Source organism: Paramisgurnus dabryanus, chromosome 14, assembly GCF_030506205.2.
Source record: "Paramisgurnus dabryanus chromosome 14, PD_genome_1.1, whole genome shotgun sequence".
NCBI classification, from domain to species: Eukaryota; Metazoa; Chordata; class Actinopteri; order Cypriniformes; family Cobitidae; genus Paramisgurnus; species Paramisgurnus dabryanus.
This window is the reverse complement of record NC_133350.1, coordinates 18,593,403-18,617,370: the sequence shown is the minus strand read 5'-3', so window position 1 is coordinate 18,617,370 and position 23,968 is coordinate 18,593,403. Positions and strand designations below refer to the sequence as shown.

Below are 23,968 nucleotides of genomic sequence, written 5' to 3'. Positions count from 1 at the left end.
ATTATATATTATTTCTCTCTAGAGAAACAACTCACGTGCATTTTTGTTTCTGATAAGACTACAAAGGAGCGCGTGAACGCACAGTTCTATGCTGGTGAATAGGGGTGGGAATCGCTTGGACCCTCATGAATCGATTCAGAATCGATTCTTAGGGTCCCGATTCGATTCAGAATCGATTCTTGACGTACTAATTTGCATATATGTGACGTCATTGCTTTCAAAGCCAGGTTAATGTTTGCGCTTTTGCTAGTCTCTGAACTGTCATATACTGTACTTTAATGCAACTAGGGATAAATAATGTCATTCTTATATACATACACCCGTCCTGTTTCTGTTGTAAGACATTAAAACCAGTAAAAATATTAATTTAACGTGACATATTAATTCTATATGTTAACCGGCATTAACTTCCACGAACGTTAAGCGTCTAATCATCATCATTATACACAGTGATTGGCAGTATTACTGTATTTATATAATGCAGCGCACCCAGCGACTGAATAACAAACTATGTGCATATTTTTACATAAGTATATTCATGTTATATCTAAACAGTCTGCGGATGGTTTAGGGCAGGGGTGTCCAATACGTCGATCGCAAAGGCAATGCCGGTAGATCGCACAACTGCTGCTCCACGCGCAAAATTGTCATTATTGTCTTTTGGAGTAATTGTGAAACATGCAGGTCTTTTTGAGTTGCTGCGCCTTTCTTCTCAAATGTGTTTTGCCAGGCCACTGCAGCTCAGTCGTCTTTAACTTCCAAAATTCACATGGATGTGCATTCTTGCCTCACGCAGTTCCTGATTCACACGCACGGTGTGTGTGAGCGAGCAAACGAGAGGGAGAGAGAGGCAGCGTAGCGCTGATTTGTATGCTTCTGATACTGTTAGTTTCACTAAACCGCATCTCCGCTATTTTAAGGAGTACTCGACATGTACTCAAGGATTTTTTTTAAAACTCCTCAAAAAGAATAGAGTAATGGTGACAGCCCTAAATTCAATGTGCAGTATAGTCCTACAAGCATTTAAAGTGTTCTTTCTCTTCTGCTCTTGTAAGCTCGGCTATGCACTCTTGCAGGGCGCGCTCTCTTAAGTTGTCCGTGTGCATCACCGCTCCCCCAGTTGAGTTCCGCCTTTTGGTTCTGATAACGTGACGTTATTTTGTAAACTAACATTTAAGAATCGATTCTTGACATTTGTGAATCGATTCAGAATCGGCCCACGTCCGAATCGCGATTCATCTAAGAATCGATTTTTTTGCCCACCCCTACTGGTGAATGATCTCATCTTCAGAGTGGATATTTGACATGCGGGTATTTTAGTTTATAATAGCTCAAATGAGCACGTGACGCGATATTCTTTTATGCTGCTGAATGATCTCAGTTTCAACGCAGTAAGTAACGAGCTAACTTACCTGATATCTGCTTCAGTCCAGTTTGCTGACATTTCTCGTAGTGAATGTTGTAAATCCCTCATTTTAAAGAGTTGAACCAACTTCATGTTGCCATGACACGCGCGTCCTCACTACGGCACGTGCGTCATTGTTTATGCGTCTCATATATCATTTCCTGATAACTGCTTCAATCTAGTTTGCAACATTTCTCGTGGTGAATGTTTATATGCATGTTATCTCTCGTTGTAAGGAGCTGAACCATAACTTGTGTTGTGATGATAACGCGCGCGTCCTCACTTCGACACGCCCTTTGGGGCATTCTTGCGGCTTCTTGTTCACACAGAGGGTTACCAGCGTATCTTACTAGGTCCTCTTTCTGGCAACGATCCCAGAAGATTAACGGAACGAGTTTTTGTTCACACAGACGCTTGTCTGGCAATTTTACGGGTATTTTCTGGGACCAGAGGTCTGTGTGAATGGGGTTTAAGTTAACTCCTGTTAGCATTGTATTGTGAGCGAATCTTTCAAACGTGGTAAAGAGCATCACATTTCTGGCTGACATCATAGGTATTCAGATCAATCACAACATACAGATTAGTTGGCCAATCAGGGACACAGAGCTTTTCAAATCTGTGCATTTCAGGAAGAAAGTGAAATCTGAAGCCACAAAAATGTACGGTATGTGGAAAATAATGTGTTTTTTAATTATAAACAATGCGGACACATTGTATTATACCAAATAGGGCTGGGCGATAATTCGATAACGATAATTTTACCGATATAAACTTTTTCGATAAAACGATAAGGACAGTTCGATAAGTGATCGATAATGTTTAAGCACTGTGCGTAATGTTGCGCGAGCACTTCCGGATGCGGCACGCGCTCTTGGTTTACAATCACAGTGACAGTCAGACTTGAAGCAGTGGAAGATGAGGCAAGTTATTCATTTATTAGTAGAGACCTATGATTTTCGCGATGCGGATAACGCGGACGGAATCACGGAATCCAAATGCGCGGAAACATTTTCTTGTGTGTAATGTTGGACGCGCAAACAGGGTTCGTCAAACATAGCAGACACAGGTGCGTGCAGTATACTTTACTTTCATTCAGCGTCCGCCTTGCGCACGCACGTCCGCCCAGCTTTAAAAGTATATTTACAGGACATTCACAAATTCAGGAAACTGAGGAAAAGCAGCAGATCCACCACTGCAGTGAATATAGTGTTTGGGTATGTGCGCTCCCACAGCAAAGTGACACTCTTGACATCCATTTATCAGCGTGTATAGCTCGTATATGTATAACACACGCGTGATCACTGAACTAAGTTTTCTTTCTTGTTTAAGTGAACATAAACAGCTGTTACTCAGTATATTGAAACTTAAAGCAGTCTGTCTTGGGTCTTAAAGGGACAGTAGTCTGCTGCTTTTGTGTCAGAAATGTGTTGATTTCATAACAAATAGATTTACATTTAATACAGATGCATTAAAACAAGATTTTAGTTTTTGTATTTGTCATGTTCTGAATAAAAAGTAGTTTAAAACCATTATTAACTGTCTGGTTTTTACAATTTTCATTCAGGAGCAAAAATCTGCCTTTAAATTTGACAGGAGTAAAGATTTGTTATTTATCATGATAATTATCGATATCGACTGATATGGAAAACATTTTCTCGATAATTTTTTGAGTCATATCGCCCAGCCCTAATACCAAATAACCAAAATAAAGTTGTTTTAGCATGAAATAGGTGCTCTTTAAATACTGCAGAATTGACCCAACACCTCAAAACTAAAAGCCCCAGCAGAATAAAAGCATGTTTGTTCTGATATATCTTTCCAGGTGAAATATTTTTGCGGCACAAAAAAAAACATTATCAGGGCATCCCTAGACTTCAATCTAGCAACTTTTAGTAAAATGTTATTGATAGTTGTACAGTGTTTCATTAATGCTTGCTTGGCTGCTGCTTTTGACCAGCACACATTTTCTGCAGCCCAATGCATGAATGAGCGAGACAAACTAGTACCAAAAACCTTAGTTAGTACCCAAAATCAGATTTAACTACTTTTCTGCTCATGAAGAAGAGTCACATTTCATGAACTATATTGGAGACTTCAGCAATTTCAAAAACAGCTGATGACAAGGACACCTGTAGTGCAAAGTCTAATTTTAATTACAAAAGTATTTTACAAAAATCAAAATAATTTTTTTCAGAATGACAAATGTAACTTTGTTATTAGGGCTATACCATACAAAGTCATAAGTCTAACCATACAGGTCCAATTGTTTTTTTTGTTTTGTTTTTTTACTACACAGAATTCATCCACCAGGTGTCCCTGCATGTAAAAGAATAAACACATGACTAAATAAAGATGGTTAGAGGTTTCACTTCTACAAGTCTAACAAGCCTGCCTTCACTTCCTCAAGTTGACTGGGTGTGTTTAGACATAAGAGCTCGGCACTCTGAACTGTTAAATTCCCACATCTCATCAGCATGATTTGCAATTGACACAAAAAACTGGAATGTTATTTCCCGATGATATCAGATGACACATTATTTTGGTTCACATCACCACCATTGCGAAGAACCAAGCCAATGATAATCATACATTCGACTAAACGCTTCCTCATGCAGCAAAGTCATCTGTTCTTCCTTAGGGGTTTTCCACCTGTCTCACTGCCTGAGAGGTCAGAAACTCTGTAGTAAATGTGGTCAATTAACTTCTATGGAAATGGAGAAGGCCCCACATGAGGATTATAGATAATAAAGCCTGATACAAAGATTTCATATTTGCTAGGTTGAGCAACACATCAAGTAAAACCATGACATCATTTATTGAATTTATTGGTAATATAATAAAATACAAGCAGAAGAGTCAGGCTGATCAGATGAGCTCATAGGTAGATAAGCAAGACCATTCTGATGTTAAGCCTACAAAATAAAAATGTCACTTTTAATTCAGAAGGTGGGTAACCATAACAGGCCTGGTTTCATTCACGCTGAGGCTGTGTATGAGTAATGGTTTCCCTACATGGAAAAAGGTCAAAAAGTGAAAGAATTAGCAAACAAATCCAGCCAGAGATTACTAATACGTTTACTAAAATTGTTCATACTAAAAAAAAATAACCTCTGTCTCAAAATTTCATGACTTGAGAGGAAGTACAACCATTCGCCATGAGTATCCGCACAAAAAAGTAACAGTTCCCTTTTCATAAAACAATGTAAAGAAGACTATAAAACACTAGTGCAGGGTGTTGTAATTAACTGTAATTAACAGTTACAGTTACATTTACATTTAGCAGATGCTTTTATCCAAAAGCTATATGTCATAGGGAGGCAATAGTACAAAAGGTGCTTATACAAGATACAAGTTTTCACTACTCCGAAACAATACCTGTTGAGAGAAAAACGGTATTAAGCTTTAAAAATAAGGTATGTACTATATAAATTTAAATGAAATGTAAATAAAAGTGTGTACTATATTGTCTTAGCTAAAAACAAATTAATCACGCATTAAAACCTAACAACTTACATGTTTTATTACCTCCATTTCAGCACCACAAACTTATTTCCTCTCAAAACTACAACCAGAAATACCACGAATGAGCAGACATTTTCCAATGACACACACAGAGGTTAACTGATGGGCTGTGAGGTGACTTTTACCATTATCTTCTCAGTCAGCATGTTCATCAGATAGCCATTTTGATCAATATTATTTACAAAGTACTGGATTAAGCAAAAAATTATTTCTGCCTCAGAACCTCAAGGACTATGTGAAGAATTAAAAAATAGATAAATATTTATCACATATCATCTTAAACATTAGCACTTACTCTGTCAAAAGGGCTAAAGAGATAACTTGTGTAGCATGTCTTGCTAAAGACATCTAAACCGATCAATCAGGCCATGTTCTTCAAATCATTTCAAAGCACTCATAACAGCTTGTGTGGACAGGTAAACACGACTGCTGATGTGTACATTGAGTTTTGTCATGTGACAAGCAAGGGAAAGGCAAGTTGAAGCATACACTGGTAGCCTGAAGGTGGGCACAGCTAACCCAATTAAAGAGGCAGTTGTGGTTATTGCACAGGAAATAACAAGTGAGAAACCAAATAGAGGAAAAATGTAAGCCACTGAAAGTTCAGCTGTATGACCAACATTTTAATAGTGACAGTGCGGAAAATGGAGAAACTGAAAGCACCTGCTAACAGTGGCGATGCGAGGAAAATCTCCCAAAATCTGCCACTTCCTTCTTTCAAGATAATTGGGTAAAAATTATAAAAAGGGAAGATAAAGACAATGGTAGCGTAGTGAGGAAGAGTAGTCTGCGAGTTTCCAGAGGCTGAACGGCTTCAAGTCATAATGAAAGGGAAGTAGCCTTATGAAATTAGTTATATTGTATCCCAAATTTCGTTGTATTTTCTCTCAAATTCCATGTTTCCATTAAAATTTTTCTGTATTCTGGTTTTTATGGTTAAATTAAATCAGTAACCAAAAACATACTGAACATATTCTTCTCTCTTATATGCTCCGAAAACAAACACTGCACTGGTGATACAAAACACAGGTCTGTTAACAGCAATACTTTTAATAAGGAAAATTATTCTAAGAAACAAATCACTCCCATGTCAGAAATTACCAGCACAGTACTGACACTGTAAAGAGTAACAGTTAGGCTATTTAAACAATAGAGGAATAACCAAAAAGTTCAACGAACTGTAATAAAGAACACGGTATCATACTTTTAATATCAAGTTTATTTACCATTACAGGCCATATATTATGTTGGTGACACTTTTTCATTAGTAGAACAATAAAGAAGGTTTAGCAGAAATCCCAGTCCTATGACAAATAATGGCAGTCAACTGAGCCACCACTTTTGAACTCTTAAAAGCAGATATATCCAATAGAAAGTAATCCACAACTCCTGGTGACATATTGATGTCTTGCAAAAGATAATCGAAAAATTTTGTGCAAAATTGAACATTATTTACAACATTATAAGCATTAACTCAGAGCATCTGCCATAACCGATCTCATTCTTGCTCGTCTCTCAGCACCACGCCACAACCTATGGAATGGGAACGTAAAGTGCACTTCCTGCTTGGCAGATGCTCTGCATTAATGCTAATAATGTATAAAAAAAGAATATTCGAATCTAGTAGTTACACTACTTTAAGATAATGTAATTAATAGTGGGAAATAATCAGTTTTTACCATTTTTGCGCCATCTATCATCATTCGGCAGACGTTCTACAATATCTGCTTTAGTTTGTGTTTATTAACCCTTTGGTTTCACTTCATCACACAGCTATTCCCATTAGAGGTATCTGTTAAAAACATTTAATTAATTAATAATCTAGTATGTGTTCATTTTCTGTCATAGTGTCTTCAAAATTAAGTTTTATTTGAGTGTTTTAAATAAAAATATTTTAAATTTTCATCATGACGCATACACCCCTTTGATTGCCACGCCCTCTGCCCCGCCCACTCACCCAACCCTACCAACTTAACTAACAAATTATCAAATATCAATGTGTCATTTCTGGTGCGGATGCGTTGCAGGAATCAATATAGGCACATGCAGACTCATTTGCGGATTTAAACTAATTTCTGTACATGGTGAAAGGCGAGTGCTTTTAAAAGTCTTACTTGTGTTCACAGTCTATAGACTTCTAACTCACGTATTCGGGGACAGAATTAAATGAATGCTGCTGTTGTATAACGAACCGATGCTGCTTCCACTGCAAGTGTGTGTGTAGCTGTGATGTTATTGCTAGGGTTCGATCAATTATCGACCTGGAAGATTATCATCTACGATATAAAGCACTTTACCGATTATCGACATTGGTCATTTTAAAAGCCGATTTGCAGATAAATGAAGGTCATTTTAAAATGTGACTTTGATGCAGCTAAAGATTTAGTGAAAGCAGTTGGAACACGGCACTCTAGTTAGTTGATTAAAGCCATGCCCACCCACTGCCCATTTAATTGTGTGGGAGTCACAAGTTCGGCCAATCAACAGGGCACTCAATGTTTTGCAGTTAGCGCTTGCTAACTGGAGCTGCTTGTATTCACGCTCACGCATCAGTTTATTCTTAAAAGGTAGGGTGGCGATACAAGACTTTAGCACACATTTTGGGCAGTTGACAGAGCTGGCATTTGCACATCATTGTAGGACATATCATTTAAAAAATACAAGCCATTTTAAGGCATAAAGAACTTGAGTACTTCGGCCTTGAGTCAGTGCTCTCATGCACGTGCACACAGCTGCCTCTCAAGATGCTCGCAACAAGTGTCAGATTGACACATAAATGTTCAGATTCACACACAGGTATGCTTAAATGCCCATCTTGACGACTGTATACTTTAGGAATTGGCTAAAAAACTTTTTATAGGTGTGACTATAATATGATATAGATACATATATATCTACTTGATCTGTAATACATAAAAAATGCATATCGGAACGACCTAGTTATTGCTCGCACCACTGGCAACAAAAGGACCGGCTCGGAATCAGAATGTCATGAGACTGACCAGCCAGTAGCTGTCCGGGCCTGTCATGCATAAAATCAACCAATTCCAATCTCTGGCCAATCGAATAGGACTGGGCAGAAAAATCGATTTTTCGATTAATCGTTTTTTAAAACGTGGTCGATTCAGAATCGATTCTCAAAGAGCAGAATCGATTTTTTCCCCCATATTTTTTTTTTTTGCAAACATTGAACGTAAGATTAACGTTAATCAAATTACTAGTCTTCTTCACTAGATGTCACCCTCTTTTTTCACAATGTTTCCAAGGAGCCTGTCATTCTTTCATTCAGTGCTTAAAATGGCGATTTTAGGGGGTTCATCGACGTTGATGCTATCTTCACATAAAAAGTAAGAGGTATGGAAGCATTTTAGATTTTGCAAGCAAGACGACAAGGTTAGTGTTGTGGCTTTTAATTTCTTTTTATTAATTACCCACTTGTAAACTTATGTTCACTGTTATTTTTTATTAATATAGTATTTGTATTAAATCTATATTCATTGAGTTGAATCAAGAATCAAGTATAAAAACCAACCCGAGAATCGGAATCAAAAATTTAATCGAGAATCGGAATCGAATCGATTTGATAGCTTGTGAATCGAAATTTAATCGATCTGGAACATCTGAATCGATACCCAGCCCTACAATCCAACGGTGCATTTCTACTCAAAACTGCAGCATACCTACAATTCAGAATGAGTGGAATTTAAACACTGAAATGCAGATGACAATATTTTGCACAATATTTAGGCTTTGTCCACACGAAGCCGGTGCATTCCCTATCCGATCATTTTTTTCCCTCGTTCTAAAAAAACAATCCGTAAACACGGCTTCGTCTCAAGAAATATCTGCGCACACACGAAACCACTGAAACCGACTGAAAGCGGTGTAGTATATATGCCAGACCAGTATGGGGTGCTGTAATTCTGCCACAGATATACACTATACACGGAGAAGAAGACTTTGAGCAGGCGCATTGCGCATAACCTTGCGCGCTGTATACGAACCAAGAAGAAGAAATGGCAAACGCAACAACTTCAAGAGCAAAAGCCAAGAGTCTTTCTCCTGGTTGTCTTCCATGGTGGATCTAAGAGCATGTTGCGTATGGTGTTGTCCATTATTGCTTGTTGCTCACCACAATTGCATAGAAGCAATAGATTTTGCTGTAATAAAGCTAGTAGGCTTAGTAGCTTCTGTAGTCCGCCATTATTGTTGTTGCTGCCGACACGTGATGTGATGAAGTTTTCGCTTCACAAAATATACGGATTGGCTGTACACACGAAACCGCAAGGGTGTCGATTTCAGATTTATCCACTTTAGGACCCGGTTCCAAAAAATTGCGGCTCCAGTCTCCCAAAACGCCGGATCCGTGTGGACGAAACGCCAATATTAGGGATGTTGACAATTAATTGATCTTCGATTAATTGTCGATAAGAATTTACTCGATAAAACTTAACGATTGTTGAAAAACAAAATCATGCACGTGTGTGCGGCGCCTGCACAAAACACATACAGTCGGAGAAAAAAAATTAAGCGAGCGCGCAAAAGTTAAACTACTAGCTATGATCACAACGATGCTCGATGCCAAGCACACGAATGTGCTTTTTAACGTAATGCGAGACGAGGCTGGCTGGCTGCCAACACAACGAAATGACATCCGCAGTGGATCTGAGAGGGTCTGATGCAGAAAATGCAAATACGTTTAGGATACTGAAAGCAAAGACCTTCTTCAGGGAAGCCTGCAAGGTTAGCATAGCAACACTGCTATATACAGAGAAGGAGACCAGAAGCCGTTTTTAATGAACAGATTAAAATGTAATCTTAAATTATGGCAAGAAACTGTCAAATGTAAACTGTAACTGACTGTCGTTACACCCTGAATGCCCGCAACATATATCACTGATCATCATTATTATTGACTGGCTGTCTGAGGCGCTGCGTGTTTTCTAATGGAAGGTTGCCATCTCCGTAATATAAGCATCTTTGCTGAACGTACGTCTAAGCTGAGGTGACGACGAGAAAAGTTCCCTTCGTGTGCTTCTTGGATATAATTACAAACAGTGTATCAACCACTCGGAAAGCGAGGTAAACAACTTGATAAATAACACTTGATGATAATAAAACTGTTATTTTGAAATGGACTTTCATGCATCTGTTGCAGAGTGCCCATGTGAGGCGGAGTTATACACTGTGTCTATTAGTCATTATATTTCATTACGAGATAAGTTTAAATTGATGATTTTATCAAAACAACAACTACATTGACTCATTTTACAATCCCACTAGCATGTTATTTAGACAAAATAAAATCTTTTAATTCGCGTAAGGAAGCTGTCGTTTTTATGCACACTTTTATGTCATTGGCTATATGCCACTGCAGTAAAGGCTTATTGCACTATTACTGTTAACGATTATTCGATTGATTGATCGTTAATTTAAATGATCATCGAATATGGGAAATTGCATAAATTTGACATCCCTAGCCAATATGACAAAAAATGTATACGTATACAGTAATTCGCGTCTTTGTGTGGACAGCCCCTTATAGTCTGCTCTAGATGTGGAAAACCATGTGCACACACTAAAGAACCAAAAAGACAGACACCATATGGCTTTAATCCTTAACTTAATCAACTCAAGGTCACGTCACAGATGCACATTTGTGGATCAAAGAGTTGATTAAATCTTGCATAATCACAACAAAAAAACTTAAACAAAAAGCATTACAATATCACCTAAAAATGTTGTGCTGATTTTTGAACATTCTGATCCGTGTAGTAGACAGCAAGAAAATGTACACCAGTCAATAATTTTGTCAATGTGTTAAAATGTCCTGGCATGCACAATAATATTGCAAAAAAATACTTACTAATAATACATCAAATATACAAGAGCAAATCGGTCTCCTTAAAAAAATAAAATGAACGTCTCTAGTTCGAAAGATAGGGTAACAAGGTTTAGGGGCTTTTTGTGGAGTCAGACAGCCCTTTCATAACGTGTGCATTTCAAGTACAACTGCACCTGACTTTGATCGCAAAATTCAGAGGTGTCTTTACAAGATAAAACCTGAATGTTCATGAATTTAACATCACAGTATCACAGAGCATGAGCCTTCAAAGCCAATTATTGCTTCCTTTGAATACAAGGGTTTTCTTCCCTTGCATCTAGATACAAAACATTTATAAGGCTGAAGTTCCAGATATATGGATTCAGGAAATGTATTCATTTCTAAGTAAACCGAGTCATTGGCATGCTGATCAACAATTATATTGCCTTTTAAACACACACACACAAAGGAAAATGCACTTACATTAACTCATCGGAAGAGGCTGCACTTCAGATCAATTTGGTTATATTAAGGGCCGAGTATACTTTCATTTCACATCTGCGTTCGACTTGCACATAGTGTTGCTTTCGTCAACGAAAAGTATGACGAAATATAGTCGTCAACGAACCTTTTTCACGTGACGAAAACGAGACGAGACGTAACGAAAATGCTGGTCATGTGACGATGACTATAATAAAATGTATAACGCAATATTGTTGACGAATAAAAACGAGACTAAAATTGGTTTACAAAATAAAAACTAAGCTAAAATGTCTCTTCATTTTCGTTGACCAAAACGAGACGAGACGAAATGTTATAACGTTATTTCGTCTTTTACCCATCTCAGCATCTCCGCGCCCCCACCACCTGACTGCAGGTGATCACGTGTGTTGTTGGCGCTGCGTAGATCAATCAAAACATGAAAGTACCGCGAGAGTGAGTAGAAAGCATGCGGAGCAGTCTGCTCTCGCGATGCTTTGATATCATACGCCTCCATTTGCACGTTAATGGGCATTTCAAACAGTGTACGCGGCAACCGCGAGACATGCGGAAAGCGGAGAAACGGGGGCGGTTACAGAGGTGAAGCGGAGTTGGTCCACAAGCCTTGCTCGTGCACCTAAGATCCTCTCCCTTTTACGGACACGACTCTTCATGGCAGTCGCTGTTGAAGATAAACACATTTCCACTAAATGCTGCACAAAACGCTTCCACTGCATGAGAGAAGATGTAGCCACGCGGCGATTCCGACCGGGAAGATGCAGCATTCTGGCTCCAAATGTAAAAGAAAAGTCCAAAATAAATCCCGTGCATCACTTTCAGGTCAGTTCAACAAGCCTGTTGAAATCTATAGCTTTGATTGCTGACACCACCAGTATAACAATGTACAAATTTATATCATGTAACAGTTGTTTAAATGACATTGTGCTGCGTTGCGTTTTGAAACATTGTAAATATATCTATGCTAAAGACATTCGTTGTTTTGTATATGCTTAATAACTACACTTATTTATTATTTAAATGAACAAAACATACTTCGCTGAATACTTGAGTATTAAATCAATCAAACACCTGTACTGTTGAGAACATAACCATACATACCAACTTTTCTTAATAGACATCTGCTGTTTTCTTAAAGCTGAATTTTAATTTACTTACAAGAAAAACATTTAGTAATTCTCCAAAATTGCTTGGATTTATACTGACATTTAAGATCAGCTTTGTCACATTAGATTAAGCCAAAGTCCATTAGGTACACTGGTGGTAACGTACAGATGCATAAATATAAACTATAATAATATATAATTACATATGTATGATTGTAGTTTGTGCTGCTGTCAAAATACAATTATAAATGTTAACAATAGCATATTTCTATTTTCACACATACTATAGTTACTATAGACTCTTACGAACAATCAAGTCACTCACTCAGAGGATAGTAAAATAAATATCTATTCAAATCAGAGCATCTTCCATGTCTGGAATGGATGTATTCTTGGGTCTATAAGGTAACAATAATATAACTTTTGTTTGAAATGGGTTTGGCTAAAAGAAAATATTGTTTTGTCTATAATACTATTAGGTCATTATACTATATGGGTTAAATAGAATGCATTACTAAAAAGAGACTAAATACAATTTCACTGACTAAAACTAGACTAAAATGTCATCAGTTTTCGTCGACTAAAACTAGACTAAAATAGTAATGGATAAGTCTGACTAAAATAAGACTAAAATGGCAAGAATTTTAGTCGTCTAAAACTTGACTAGACTAAAAAGAGTATGACGTGACTAAAACTAATAAAAACTAAAATGACAGCTTGACACAAAGACTAGACTAAAAGTAAAATGAAAACAGGCTGCCAAAAACAACACTACTTGCACACAAGCGTCCTTGCAGCTTTCAAAGTATACCCAACCGCAGCCATGCGCGGATGCCCGTGTTCGACCCATACGCAATACAAATTATTTCTTTTTCAAATTATTACTCTACCAGGCCGTCGGGGCAGCACTGATTCACCTATTTACAGTACATTAAAAAAAATTGGATAGATGAAGAAAGGTAGCGTGTCCACCATTGCAAACAAAGTTTAGAACAAACTATTGGAAAACAGAGAACAGGAATCAAACATTATGGTGATGAAAATGCTCACAGCTTTCTGCTCTTGGAAGAAGTAAAAAAAAAGAAAGGTGATGGTGTGTGTGTGCAAAGCACTGTCTACTGCCTTTGTGTAAGTGTTTATAGCACTTGTCTTGCGCATGCGCTGTTGTACGCATACTGTCATTGCGTGCGGACAACGCGAACCCTCCTGATGATTAAAATGACGTCATACAAATGGAGCACGTACACGGATGGCCCTAGTATACTTTCGGCTTTAGTAGGCAAGATAATTGCAGTTCAGCTCTGATTCCCAAGACATATTGATGCAAGATACAGTGATGCACAACCACCAATCACAGAGTAATGGGGTAATGGTTAACAATCAGCTACCCTAACATTGATCATTTATGCATTACTCAAACTACCATTTAAACTTGTCTGTCCAAGTCAATGTATTACTCTGATGGCCTTTTCTTTTCCAGCCTCCCAGGAGCACGCAGTGCTCTTCTGCGGGCTAAAAACAGCCAGGCCGTATGGTGGTGGTGATGAATGCGGGGCTAAGCCGATCTGTCACTGGAGCGCACAGAGATCCACAACAATGACAGAAACCCAAGGTGCTGACATCATCAGTGGCCCTGGAAGATATTTTGCCCCTATCAAGCTAAAGCAAGTATCAAAAGTTAAATATTACAGAAGTGTGGACTTGTCTATAATTGTAGTAACACTTTAGGGTTAGGGTTAACCAGAACAAATTGTAATCTTGCACTAATAAACATGAGCTTTAAAAAACTACAACCAACTAACCACAAATATGTCATAAGGGGTGAATGAACACCTCTGCATTTCTACTCTTCAGCTAGTACCGACAGCAAGTGGGAGGAAGCCAACCACAGATCTGGACTGTTTTGACCTTTGAGCAGACAAATTGCAATTGGTGCACCGGCATGGAGATGTTCCTAGTGCTACCACGAGTTTTTAATTCATTTCAACTAATTGACAAAAAAAAAACTGTATAACTCGTTTACATACATTTACATTTATTTGTTTAGCAAGAGCTTTTATACAAAGCGAGTTACAAATCAGAGAGCACTTAACATTTAAGAGCCAACAATAAGTGCAAAAGCTACGTTTACAAGTAGATATGGGGCAGTTTGGGGCTTCGGCCTTGGCCCCGACTAAAATGCATGTTTGAGCCTACTTAACTAAAAAACAGCTTGCATTCACATATCCCAAAGTATATCAGTGCCATTGTTTTGTCTAAAGATGCACAGCAGTGATGTTTCTTCGTAATGTATACATGTAAATGTATACTGCTAAAATTTCCTAATATAACTAAGGCCTAGTCCTGGCTTGGTTTAAACCCTGTCTGGTAAACAGCCCCATCGAGTTAAACCAGATTGCTTTTTTTTAGATTCTTGCATGAACCAGTATTTTTTTTATGTGTTTTTGTTGTCAACATTGATGTATTCATTTATGTATACATTATGCTTAATGAGTTGGGGAAACTTCAGTAGCTTAGTATGGTCCATCAAGTACTGGCAGATGACACTAGTATGCGTTTTCTTATTAAACTTTCTAGTAACTTAACACTGGATTCAAAAGACATTAAACCAAATAAAGGCCAGTGCTGGTATGAATCAAATTAAAATCCTAGGCAAAAATAAATGCAGTTCGTGTCTACTGTAACATCTCGTTCTAACACCTCATGTAAACCAACACACTACATTCCAACCTTATAAACACATCTAAATAAACTGTCACACCTTTTTAACAATCACCTGACCAAAACAACACTCACTTTCCTGTTTTGCGTAATTGCGTGGATGTGCGTCAGTTCAAACAATCCCTCCTGATAAAGGTAGGGAAGTCTTATGTCATTCTGTCCTTTCCTCCGAGCCATACTTAACTTTCCAATATACTGGTTAATATCAAAGGCCAGCTGGAACAGGGAGCCGCTGTGCCACCTGGTTCTTAATAAAACAGATGGCCTACCAATTTCCGCTTGCTCCTCAAAAAATGAATGATTAACTCGCTCCTAAATCACTGTTCTGCACTGAAATGACACCTGCAGAAGACACCTGAGCTTTACCTTATACACGGTTTATAACGAAAAACACTTACAGCCAGGTTTATTATGTGGATGGTACAGCAACCGTTAAATAGCTACAGTGTACCGTTTATTAGATATAGAACAATTGTTTTCCTGGTGAATTAAACGTGTTTATGTCAATTACGACCACAACAACAGATTGTCCTACCTTTAAAGCGTACTTATCCCCACTTCTCTTATGAAAGATCTCCAGGACCCTGCCATTGATGCCCAGTCCCAGAACCTGACTAGTGACCTTGTAGTCGTCGGTTATGGCATTTTTCTTGATCTGAAGTGAAGATTTCCCCTGCATGAATTGGGGTGGATTCTGCTGCTGCTGTTGGGGCTGCTGCTGTTGGTTCGGAAACTTCGGCGGACTGTTCGCGTTCGTCAACATCTCCCACCTCTTTCTTCCCTCCGTGAAACAACTAGCTACTTCTCCCGAACTTCAGTCCTTCTTTGGCAACACCCAAGGCGAAAATTTGCCTCAGACAGTTCGACCCTAAGCACATAAACGACGTTTAAAAGCGATAAAACTGTGACACATACCCGCTGACACGCCGTTATTTCGGTTTCTTGGTGACTAGCTTAGCTAGCTAATATCCATGTCGAGGGTCAAGCCGCCAATTCAAGACTAAGAGAGTTAACAAAAGGCGAGCTACATAAAACACTTTGAGGTAAAATGCCTTCGAAGCGTAACCTTGTACTGGTAAAACCACCAAGCGAGTTCAAAACACAAACGTTGAGTTAAAAAGTCGAGATTGACAGGATCTCAAACGACAGTCCTCTGTGAGACGCGCGCTGGCCTTTCGCGACTTTCGTCCAGCGTCTTGCTGCTCTGACGTCACGTCGGTGTTTGGAATGCATGCGCTCTTAAAGGAGCCGTCATCTATTGACTCATTCACAAACTGCACTGAATGGACTCGAAAAAGGAGTGGTATTAAAAGGTGTGAAATGAACCTTAGTTTCCACATGTCCCGGTTGGATTAAAAAAAGTTTAGTTTGTGGTTTGTTCAATGATCTCATTGCTTTAACCGTAACTGAAACTGGAAAAAGGGTAAAAAAAAAACATCGACAAGTATACTTCCGCAAATGCTGCACTAAATATTTCTTAAATTCGTTGCGATTTTTTATTAAGTTGGTTTAATGTAATCTTCCCTTAGCTGTAAACGACACTAAATGTTTTAATTAAAATTAAAATTGTACCAGCAAGTATAGCCGCAAGAGGGCGCAGTCTGCAAACGATTTTAAAGGTACTTTGCAGATTTTAGTTCTGTATTGACATCCACCATAATAAAAAACAACTTTTTGCTATTTAAGGTAAAAATGAAACATTTACAAGTTACTTCTTGGTTTAACAAACAGTAAGAAAAAATATGTGAAGGTTATTTGTGTGATCTCATACCTTAAATAATTTTATTTATCTTTTTATATATTTTTCAGCCAATTTTACATTATATTTTGAGTAGGTAAGTGACTATTGTCTTGTTAATTGTTTGAAATAAAATATTAAAAGATAATACAATAATCCAAAAGAATACAAAACAATTATATGAAACCTTTTTAACCTTTTAAAATAAACATCATCTCATACAGAGAAATATTGGCAAAATAATATATTTGTATTTGTTTGTTTGTTTGTTTAATATACATAAACAATCTACACTCGTTGCACTGTCGTATAATACCTGTACAATACACAAGAGGGCGCATTAGCTTAGCTCATTATCTAAAAATCCAACATTAAAAAGTTTCAACACAGTTATTTAGTTTATTATGAAACAACAAAGGGCACAAACAGATTTAAAGATTGGAGTCGAGAGAACGATTAGAAACTGTTACAAATGGCTTGTCTGGTATTATTGAGAAATTACTGAAACCAATCGTCATGTCATTTCAGGCTCGATCAGTTTGGGGTTTTTTGTTGACAAATGATTAAACTTAAATAAATAATGTCTTATGTTTTTATCATATGTTCAAAATCAAATTGCAATGAAGAGAGAGAGAGAGATTTAAAACACACACAACCTTCACTGACTGCATGACAAGCAGACACATTATAAAACTACATTTTTTGGTTTCCGGTTCCCATTAAGAAGTTTACTTGGTAAATGTTTAAAGGCGGGGTGCATGATCTCTGAAAGCCAATGTTGATATTTGAAATCACCTAAACAAACACGCCCCTACCCCAATAGAATCTGGACCTTCTTTTGATAGACCCACCCCACACATACACAACCTGGGCAACGATGTTGGTTAGTAGACACGCCCCTTAGTGCTGATTGGCTACAAGTGTGTTTTGGTACTCGGCCTGACTCCCTTTTCCAAAGTGGTTTTCAAACGTCATGCACCCCGCCTTTCATTGGGCTTCACATGCTTAACTGAGCATATGGCTCTCACATACTTATTTTCACATGCACATGCCACTTTTAAGGCCCTTGTAGTTGTTATCAGCATGCTGCTCTTTTGTGACAAGTCAGCAATGTTTTACAGCCCTTCTTCTGTAAGAGGTTGTGACCTCAAAAACCTCAGTATCTAACAAAGCTTAATAACACAGTTAGAACTCTTTCAAGGGATGGAGAGAGATGGAAAATCCCTCTTATCAAACTTTAGCTTGTGTTATGAGTCAAGCCCTATACATGGTGTTCGTTAGAGTTGGTTGGAAACATGTGTTCCTGTATAGACAAATTATGTTAAATATTATAGAAATGAAAAGAAATGCACATGTGACAAGCACAATTTGTATTTTATTAATTTTTATATACACTTGCTCAAACATTTTAATACAATTTTCTACAAATATTGACATACAATGTTCTAAAAATAAAGAATGGTAATAATAAAGAATTTAAAGAATAAAGAATGGTAATAAGTACAAAAAAATAATTTTTAAACATATTATTCAAGGTCATGAGGGTCTTAAGTGATCCTCTCCTTTTTATGATTTTTTTGAGCAAAGTGGCTATGTGCATGTTGGTTATGAACTACTTCATTATTTAAAGGTAAAGTTTGTATTCCTTATTCCTTTTAAACTACAGAAATCCAAAAGTTACGCCTGTGTTTTTCAGTTCTGGTGCAGGGAATTCTGCAGGCTACATGGAGCATGTGAGCCAAATCTATTTACAGCAACCTGCTTCCAGTCGCGCTTGCTTCCCAAAATCTAAAAACATCCAAGCCCAGAGGAGAACGTTGTATTGAGGGTCGGATCTAATTTCATAGGTTATGTGGAAAGTGAAATTGGGTTGGTTTTGTGGAGAGACTTGTGTGAACCCACTGCACCCACCCAGTTAAACCAGTGTTTAACATTTCTATTTCCTTCTAATAAGCACAATAGGATGTGGACAGACACACATATCTCATTTAAATAACAAAAAGGCCTCTATCAGATATACCTTACTTTGTGTATTAACTAGTTGCAAAAAAAGAGGAACAAGCAACAGCAATCCAAATCTAGGTATAGCAAGAGTGCCTCCCCCTTCACCGAGCCTGGAAGAGAGCTCAACTTGTTCCAGTTTATCCAGAGACTGTGGAATTTAGGCCCTGTAGCTTAAGAGACAGTGCTATATTAACATTAAGCCCAAACATAAACTAGACAGGCTCATACGTTAGAAATGCTACCGTCATAAAACTTTACACCATTAGAGGGCAATAAAGTAGATTAAAAAAACATTAGGCTATGTAAAATGTTCATGGTGTACCAATTTTGATTGTGGGTCTTATTCCAGTGAGCATGTGATAGTTAATAAAGTCAAATGTTCTTATGGTGATGCACTGTCGTGCCGTAAGCACAAGCATAGTTTATTTCATTTGTGCATTTTCTAAGTGTTCATGACCAGAACACAGAATTCCTTCATGGTTGTTTGTATTAAAAGTACTGTGGTTAAAATTAAATCCTAAAAATTAAAGTGCAAAGCAACTTGTGAGCCAGACCCCCTTGACCTAAACTATTTACTTAAAGTACCCCCTTGAGTTTCACAAAATGTTCTTTATAGTGAAAAATGGTTCTTCTGACTATTTAAAGGGAAGAAAATAATAAAGAATTAAAAGTTTTGCTTAAAAAACAGGAATTAATTCACATTATCCATATATATCAAGAACTGACAAATCCAGCGTCCACAACAAACTAATAAGGAACTGCTCCCTTTGTTTTGTAAGGGTTCTTTGTGCTTTGTTGTTTCATGTTCATGTCTTTTATTTTGAAGTCTCGTGTCATTTCCTTTTGTAGTTCATAGTCATGGTCATTGTAGTCTTTACCCAGCCCTAATGTATCCAGTTGTATCCATGACATGAGAATACGTGTTTTGTTATTTACAGTATGCAATGCCATTATGGACTACTTTGCATTTCGGATTACTTAAACTACCTTCTGCATTTACAAGTTTCTTTTCTATAAAACTGCTGGGTATCATTCTGGCAGGTCACATGATTCTGTGCGTGTGGAATTTCCCCTGTTCTGAAAGCCACAAACTCTTATAAGAAACATAGAATTAAAGCATTGTTGGGAAGAACTAGCACTCGTGGTCACCAACAATTATGTCATGGCCTACAGCCAAAGCAAGAGATGTTTAGGATGTTAAATATAAGGAAGGAAGATAAAAGGAGAAGCTGTGACCATTCATAAACTAACTACTAACAAACAAGAACATACAATGTTAGTCCTATTCCAAGTTATGTTGGGTCAACCACAGTTTCTGTTTTGTTTTTTGTATTGGAGTGTTAGGATATATTTATACATATTGACAATTTACTATGCTTTAATAACAATTGTTACTTTTTTAAACCCCCGTGTAGTGAATAATTTTATCACTTAAAACTCATCTTTGAACATCATAACAGCATATGTAAAAAAAAAATCTGTGACAATAATTTCTTCATGCTTTAAACAGTTTGAATTCAACTGTACACACTTGCCTCATTTAGTATACGTGGATCTATGAATATGCGTTAGTCCCCACCTCTACTTTATCACACAGATCGGACCATAGATATGAATATGCAAATTAGTCCCCACCTCCACTCTTTTCCACCACCTTAGACCATATATATATATATATATATATATATATATATATATATATATATATATATATATATATATATATATATATATATATGTAGATGCTACATTCTGCAGTTTCAGACACATAACTGCATAATTCACGTCTTAAAATGCATACGTGAACCTGCGCAACAGGTTAGAGCATTCACGCTGCACGTGTGTGCATCACAGAAGTAGAGCTAAAGCAGAAGTGCTGCAATCGATTCAGCGACAAATTTATGCGGCATCCATACATAATATGGCTCAAACTACTGATCCACTCGTTCAGCTGTGATTGGTCACATGTTTGTGACATAGGAAGGTGATTTCAAACCATGGTTGTAAAACCGTCGTAGGAACAGTGAAGACCAGTGACTTCTTTTTCAAGGGTGCACAATGCGAAGCTCGTCAAGACTTGTATTTAGCCCGTGGTGTGTGGATTTCATGTCAAAACGTGTTCGGGGCGTCATGTGAACCTATGTGCATCGCACGTCATGTCAAAACACGTGCCTGCTGCACACCTTCAAATGAGTTTTTCATAAAATAGACAATCACGTTTGCCAGATAACTTACTTAAATGCGGGGTGCATGAATTTTGAAAAACACTTTGGAAAAGTGTGTCGGGCCGAGAACCAAAACACACTTGTAGCCAATCAGCAGTAAGGGGCATGTCTATTAATGACACGGAGGATAGAGCGCTCAATTCTATTAAACCTCTAAGGGGTTTAAGCAATACTGTTAAAAAAAAATGAGTCAAGCGAAGACACTTACTTGTGCTTTGCCTTTAGTCTTTGCCTTTAGTCTTTAAGCCTGCAGCATGTGTCCGTGGCAAAATTTCAACCTGCCTCTTACACACGCATCAAAACCGTTTATGATAAAAGAGACGCTCACGTTCACAAAATACATGCAAGACACTCCCTTAACAGTAAACTCTGATTACGCATGAGACTATGCGAGTATCTGGCAAACGCGAGCGTCTCTTTTATCATAAACCTTTAGACGCATCTGCAGCAGGCACTTATTTTGACAAGACACATGATGCACACACAATCTCTCGATGCGCAAACCACATATTTTGAATAAAGAACCCACACATGACGGGCTACATACATGTTGTGACGAACTTCGCATCAAGCGCCCTCGAAAAAAGAAGTCATCGGCCACCACTGCGTTTTACGTCGCCCTATCAAAACGCATTCGACCTTGATTACCATAGTAATGCACATTGCTTTCACTCATTTTCAACATTGTTGCCTGGGTTGTGTACGTGTGGGGCTGGTCTATCGAAACAAGGTCCAGATTCTATTGGGTTTGGGGTGTGTTCGTTTAGGTGATTTCAAATGTCAACATTGGCTTTCAGAAATCATGCACCCCTCCTTTAATCTCATATGTAATCAGAGTTTAGAGTATCTTGCGAATATTTTGTAAACATGAGTGTTTCTTTTATCATAAACCCTTTCAGCCTTTTGAAATGGCACATGATGCACAGGTTCACATGACGCAACAAACACATATTTTGACATGACGAACCACACACGATTACTCCCAATACATACAGTATTTTAAATCGGAATCGGAAGAAAAGTGACCAGCTACCACTGCTTTGGAAAACTCAAGCAGTGGTGTTGAATGATGAATTTTGCATATTATAAAACCACATAGACATCTAATCAAGCATAAAAAAAAAATTTCAGTGACTTTAATTAACACATTTATTTGATTTTACATTTAACTTTGATTAAAAAAATGACCTGAAATTTCATATCTAATTGGAACTGCAACAGTGTCTTGTATGCACACACAGACACACACAAGTTGTGTTTCCATGTTTTATGGGGACTTTCCATAGACATACTTTTTTACTGTAACCTGTATATCTCCATCCCATAACCCAAACCCAGAACCTAACCCTCAAAGAAAACTTTCTGCATTTTTTTTATATTTTCAAATAAACATCATTTATTTTAATTTGACATTTGGTCCCAAATGTCATAGAAACATTTATAAGCATGTTTCCTCATGGGTACCATAATAAAAGTGTGTAATAGTCCTTGACGTCTTTTTAATTGATGCCATTATGGTCAGTAAATTCACCTAAAGTGTTCAAAGGTTAATGTGTAATGTGTATACAGTAAATCATTTTGAGATAATCTTCTATCTTGTATTGTACTTGACTAGACTTCCTTGAGCAGTATCTCACAAAGACAAGGCCAACCAGTAAAGAAAGATTATTGCTCTTATATATTATAAGGGCTCTTAGGGCACCAAAGGGTTTGTGTGGAACTGTGGATGGTCCTGACACTTGCACGTTTGAGTCACATGAAAATTCCTGTCGTCTCCCCATTGCGTCATTTCCATAAACAACAAAGGGCTTGATGGTGGAAATTTGTTTAGCCTACTTCTGGGTGCCAGGTTCTCTTGTGTCTCACTCAGCTAGAAAAACTGCCCCACTTTACACTTCACTTCTCAGCCACACGAACACCCTGATGACATTGCCAAGATGCTCCACTTGTCATGTACAACTGATTTTCAATTGCTTTCCGGATTGAGCCTTCAAACTAAATCAGCATCTCAGTATCCCCAGACCCAGTAACCCAAAACTCCAAAATAGAGCAGCTACTGTAGGTTGGTGGTGGGACATGACTTGAAAAGAACTGAACCAATATTGTGTTTGTTCATTGAACAATAATTGATGGCCTATAATATATTTATTAAATAATTAAACAATATATTTTCCTCATTTAAATTTGACAATGCATACTGCTTTAAAAAGCTTAATGGACATGGAAACTAGTTTCTTAATGGACAAGCCACATTTGAACATCTGGGCATTCTGTAGCAAAATACCAAACCAAGGGATTGGCATTAATTTTACACTTTTATTATACAAGATGCTTAGAAATTTCTTCAAGACAGCTATGTGAATTTGGCAAGAACTGACTTAATCCATTGAAAAAGTTAAAAGTCATTGCAAAGACAATTAATGTTGGTTCTGAGAAAAGTACAACTGCCACAACAATACTTTAATCTCTGCATCTGCTGTCGACTCTCCCTCCACTACTCACCCTGCTGATCTCAGGTCAGTTCCAGTAGCAGAAAGAAGAAAGGTGAGCCATTTGCTTCATCTTACAGACTTATCGGTCCATGCATTAGGCCTCTGTGCTTCTGGGCACAGGTGCCAAATCCACCTAAACCTTCTGATCCTGCATTAAGATTACAAGAGATTACAAGAAAACAAGTCACCGCAATAGTTTACAATGTTGTAATCTATGCAATTTTGGGCAAAGCCAAAAAATCATAAGGTTACTTGTAAGACACTTGGAGTTGATAAATGCATCCACATTAACCAGTGTGGCTTTTCTAGCAGTCTCATCCTTTAAGCATCCTCAATCCTTAAAGTTATTTCTGTATTTACAATGACCGGGGTTAAATCAGTCCAGTCCCTCACTGATCCGTGATCTGTCTGATCCCAGTCACGTTTCAACACT

At 37.7% G+C, this 23,968-nt stretch overlaps 1 protein-coding gene across 1 annotated transcript in view; it reads right to left on the bottom strand.

The window, feature by feature from the left end:
- mapkapk2a (MAPK activated protein kinase 2a) overlaps window positions 1-16,305 on the bottom strand; it is a 43,219-nt gene extending 26,914 nt beyond the window's left edge. The window contains exon 1 of the mRNA XM_065241433.2: window positions 15,612-16,305. Coding sequence (XP_065097505.1) covers window positions 15,612-15,839 — 228 coding nt within the window. The 5' untranslated portion in view covers window positions 15,840-16,305. The remainder of the gene's footprint in view (window positions 1-15,611) is intronic.
- Window positions 16,306-23,968: the final 7,663 nt, after the last annotated feature.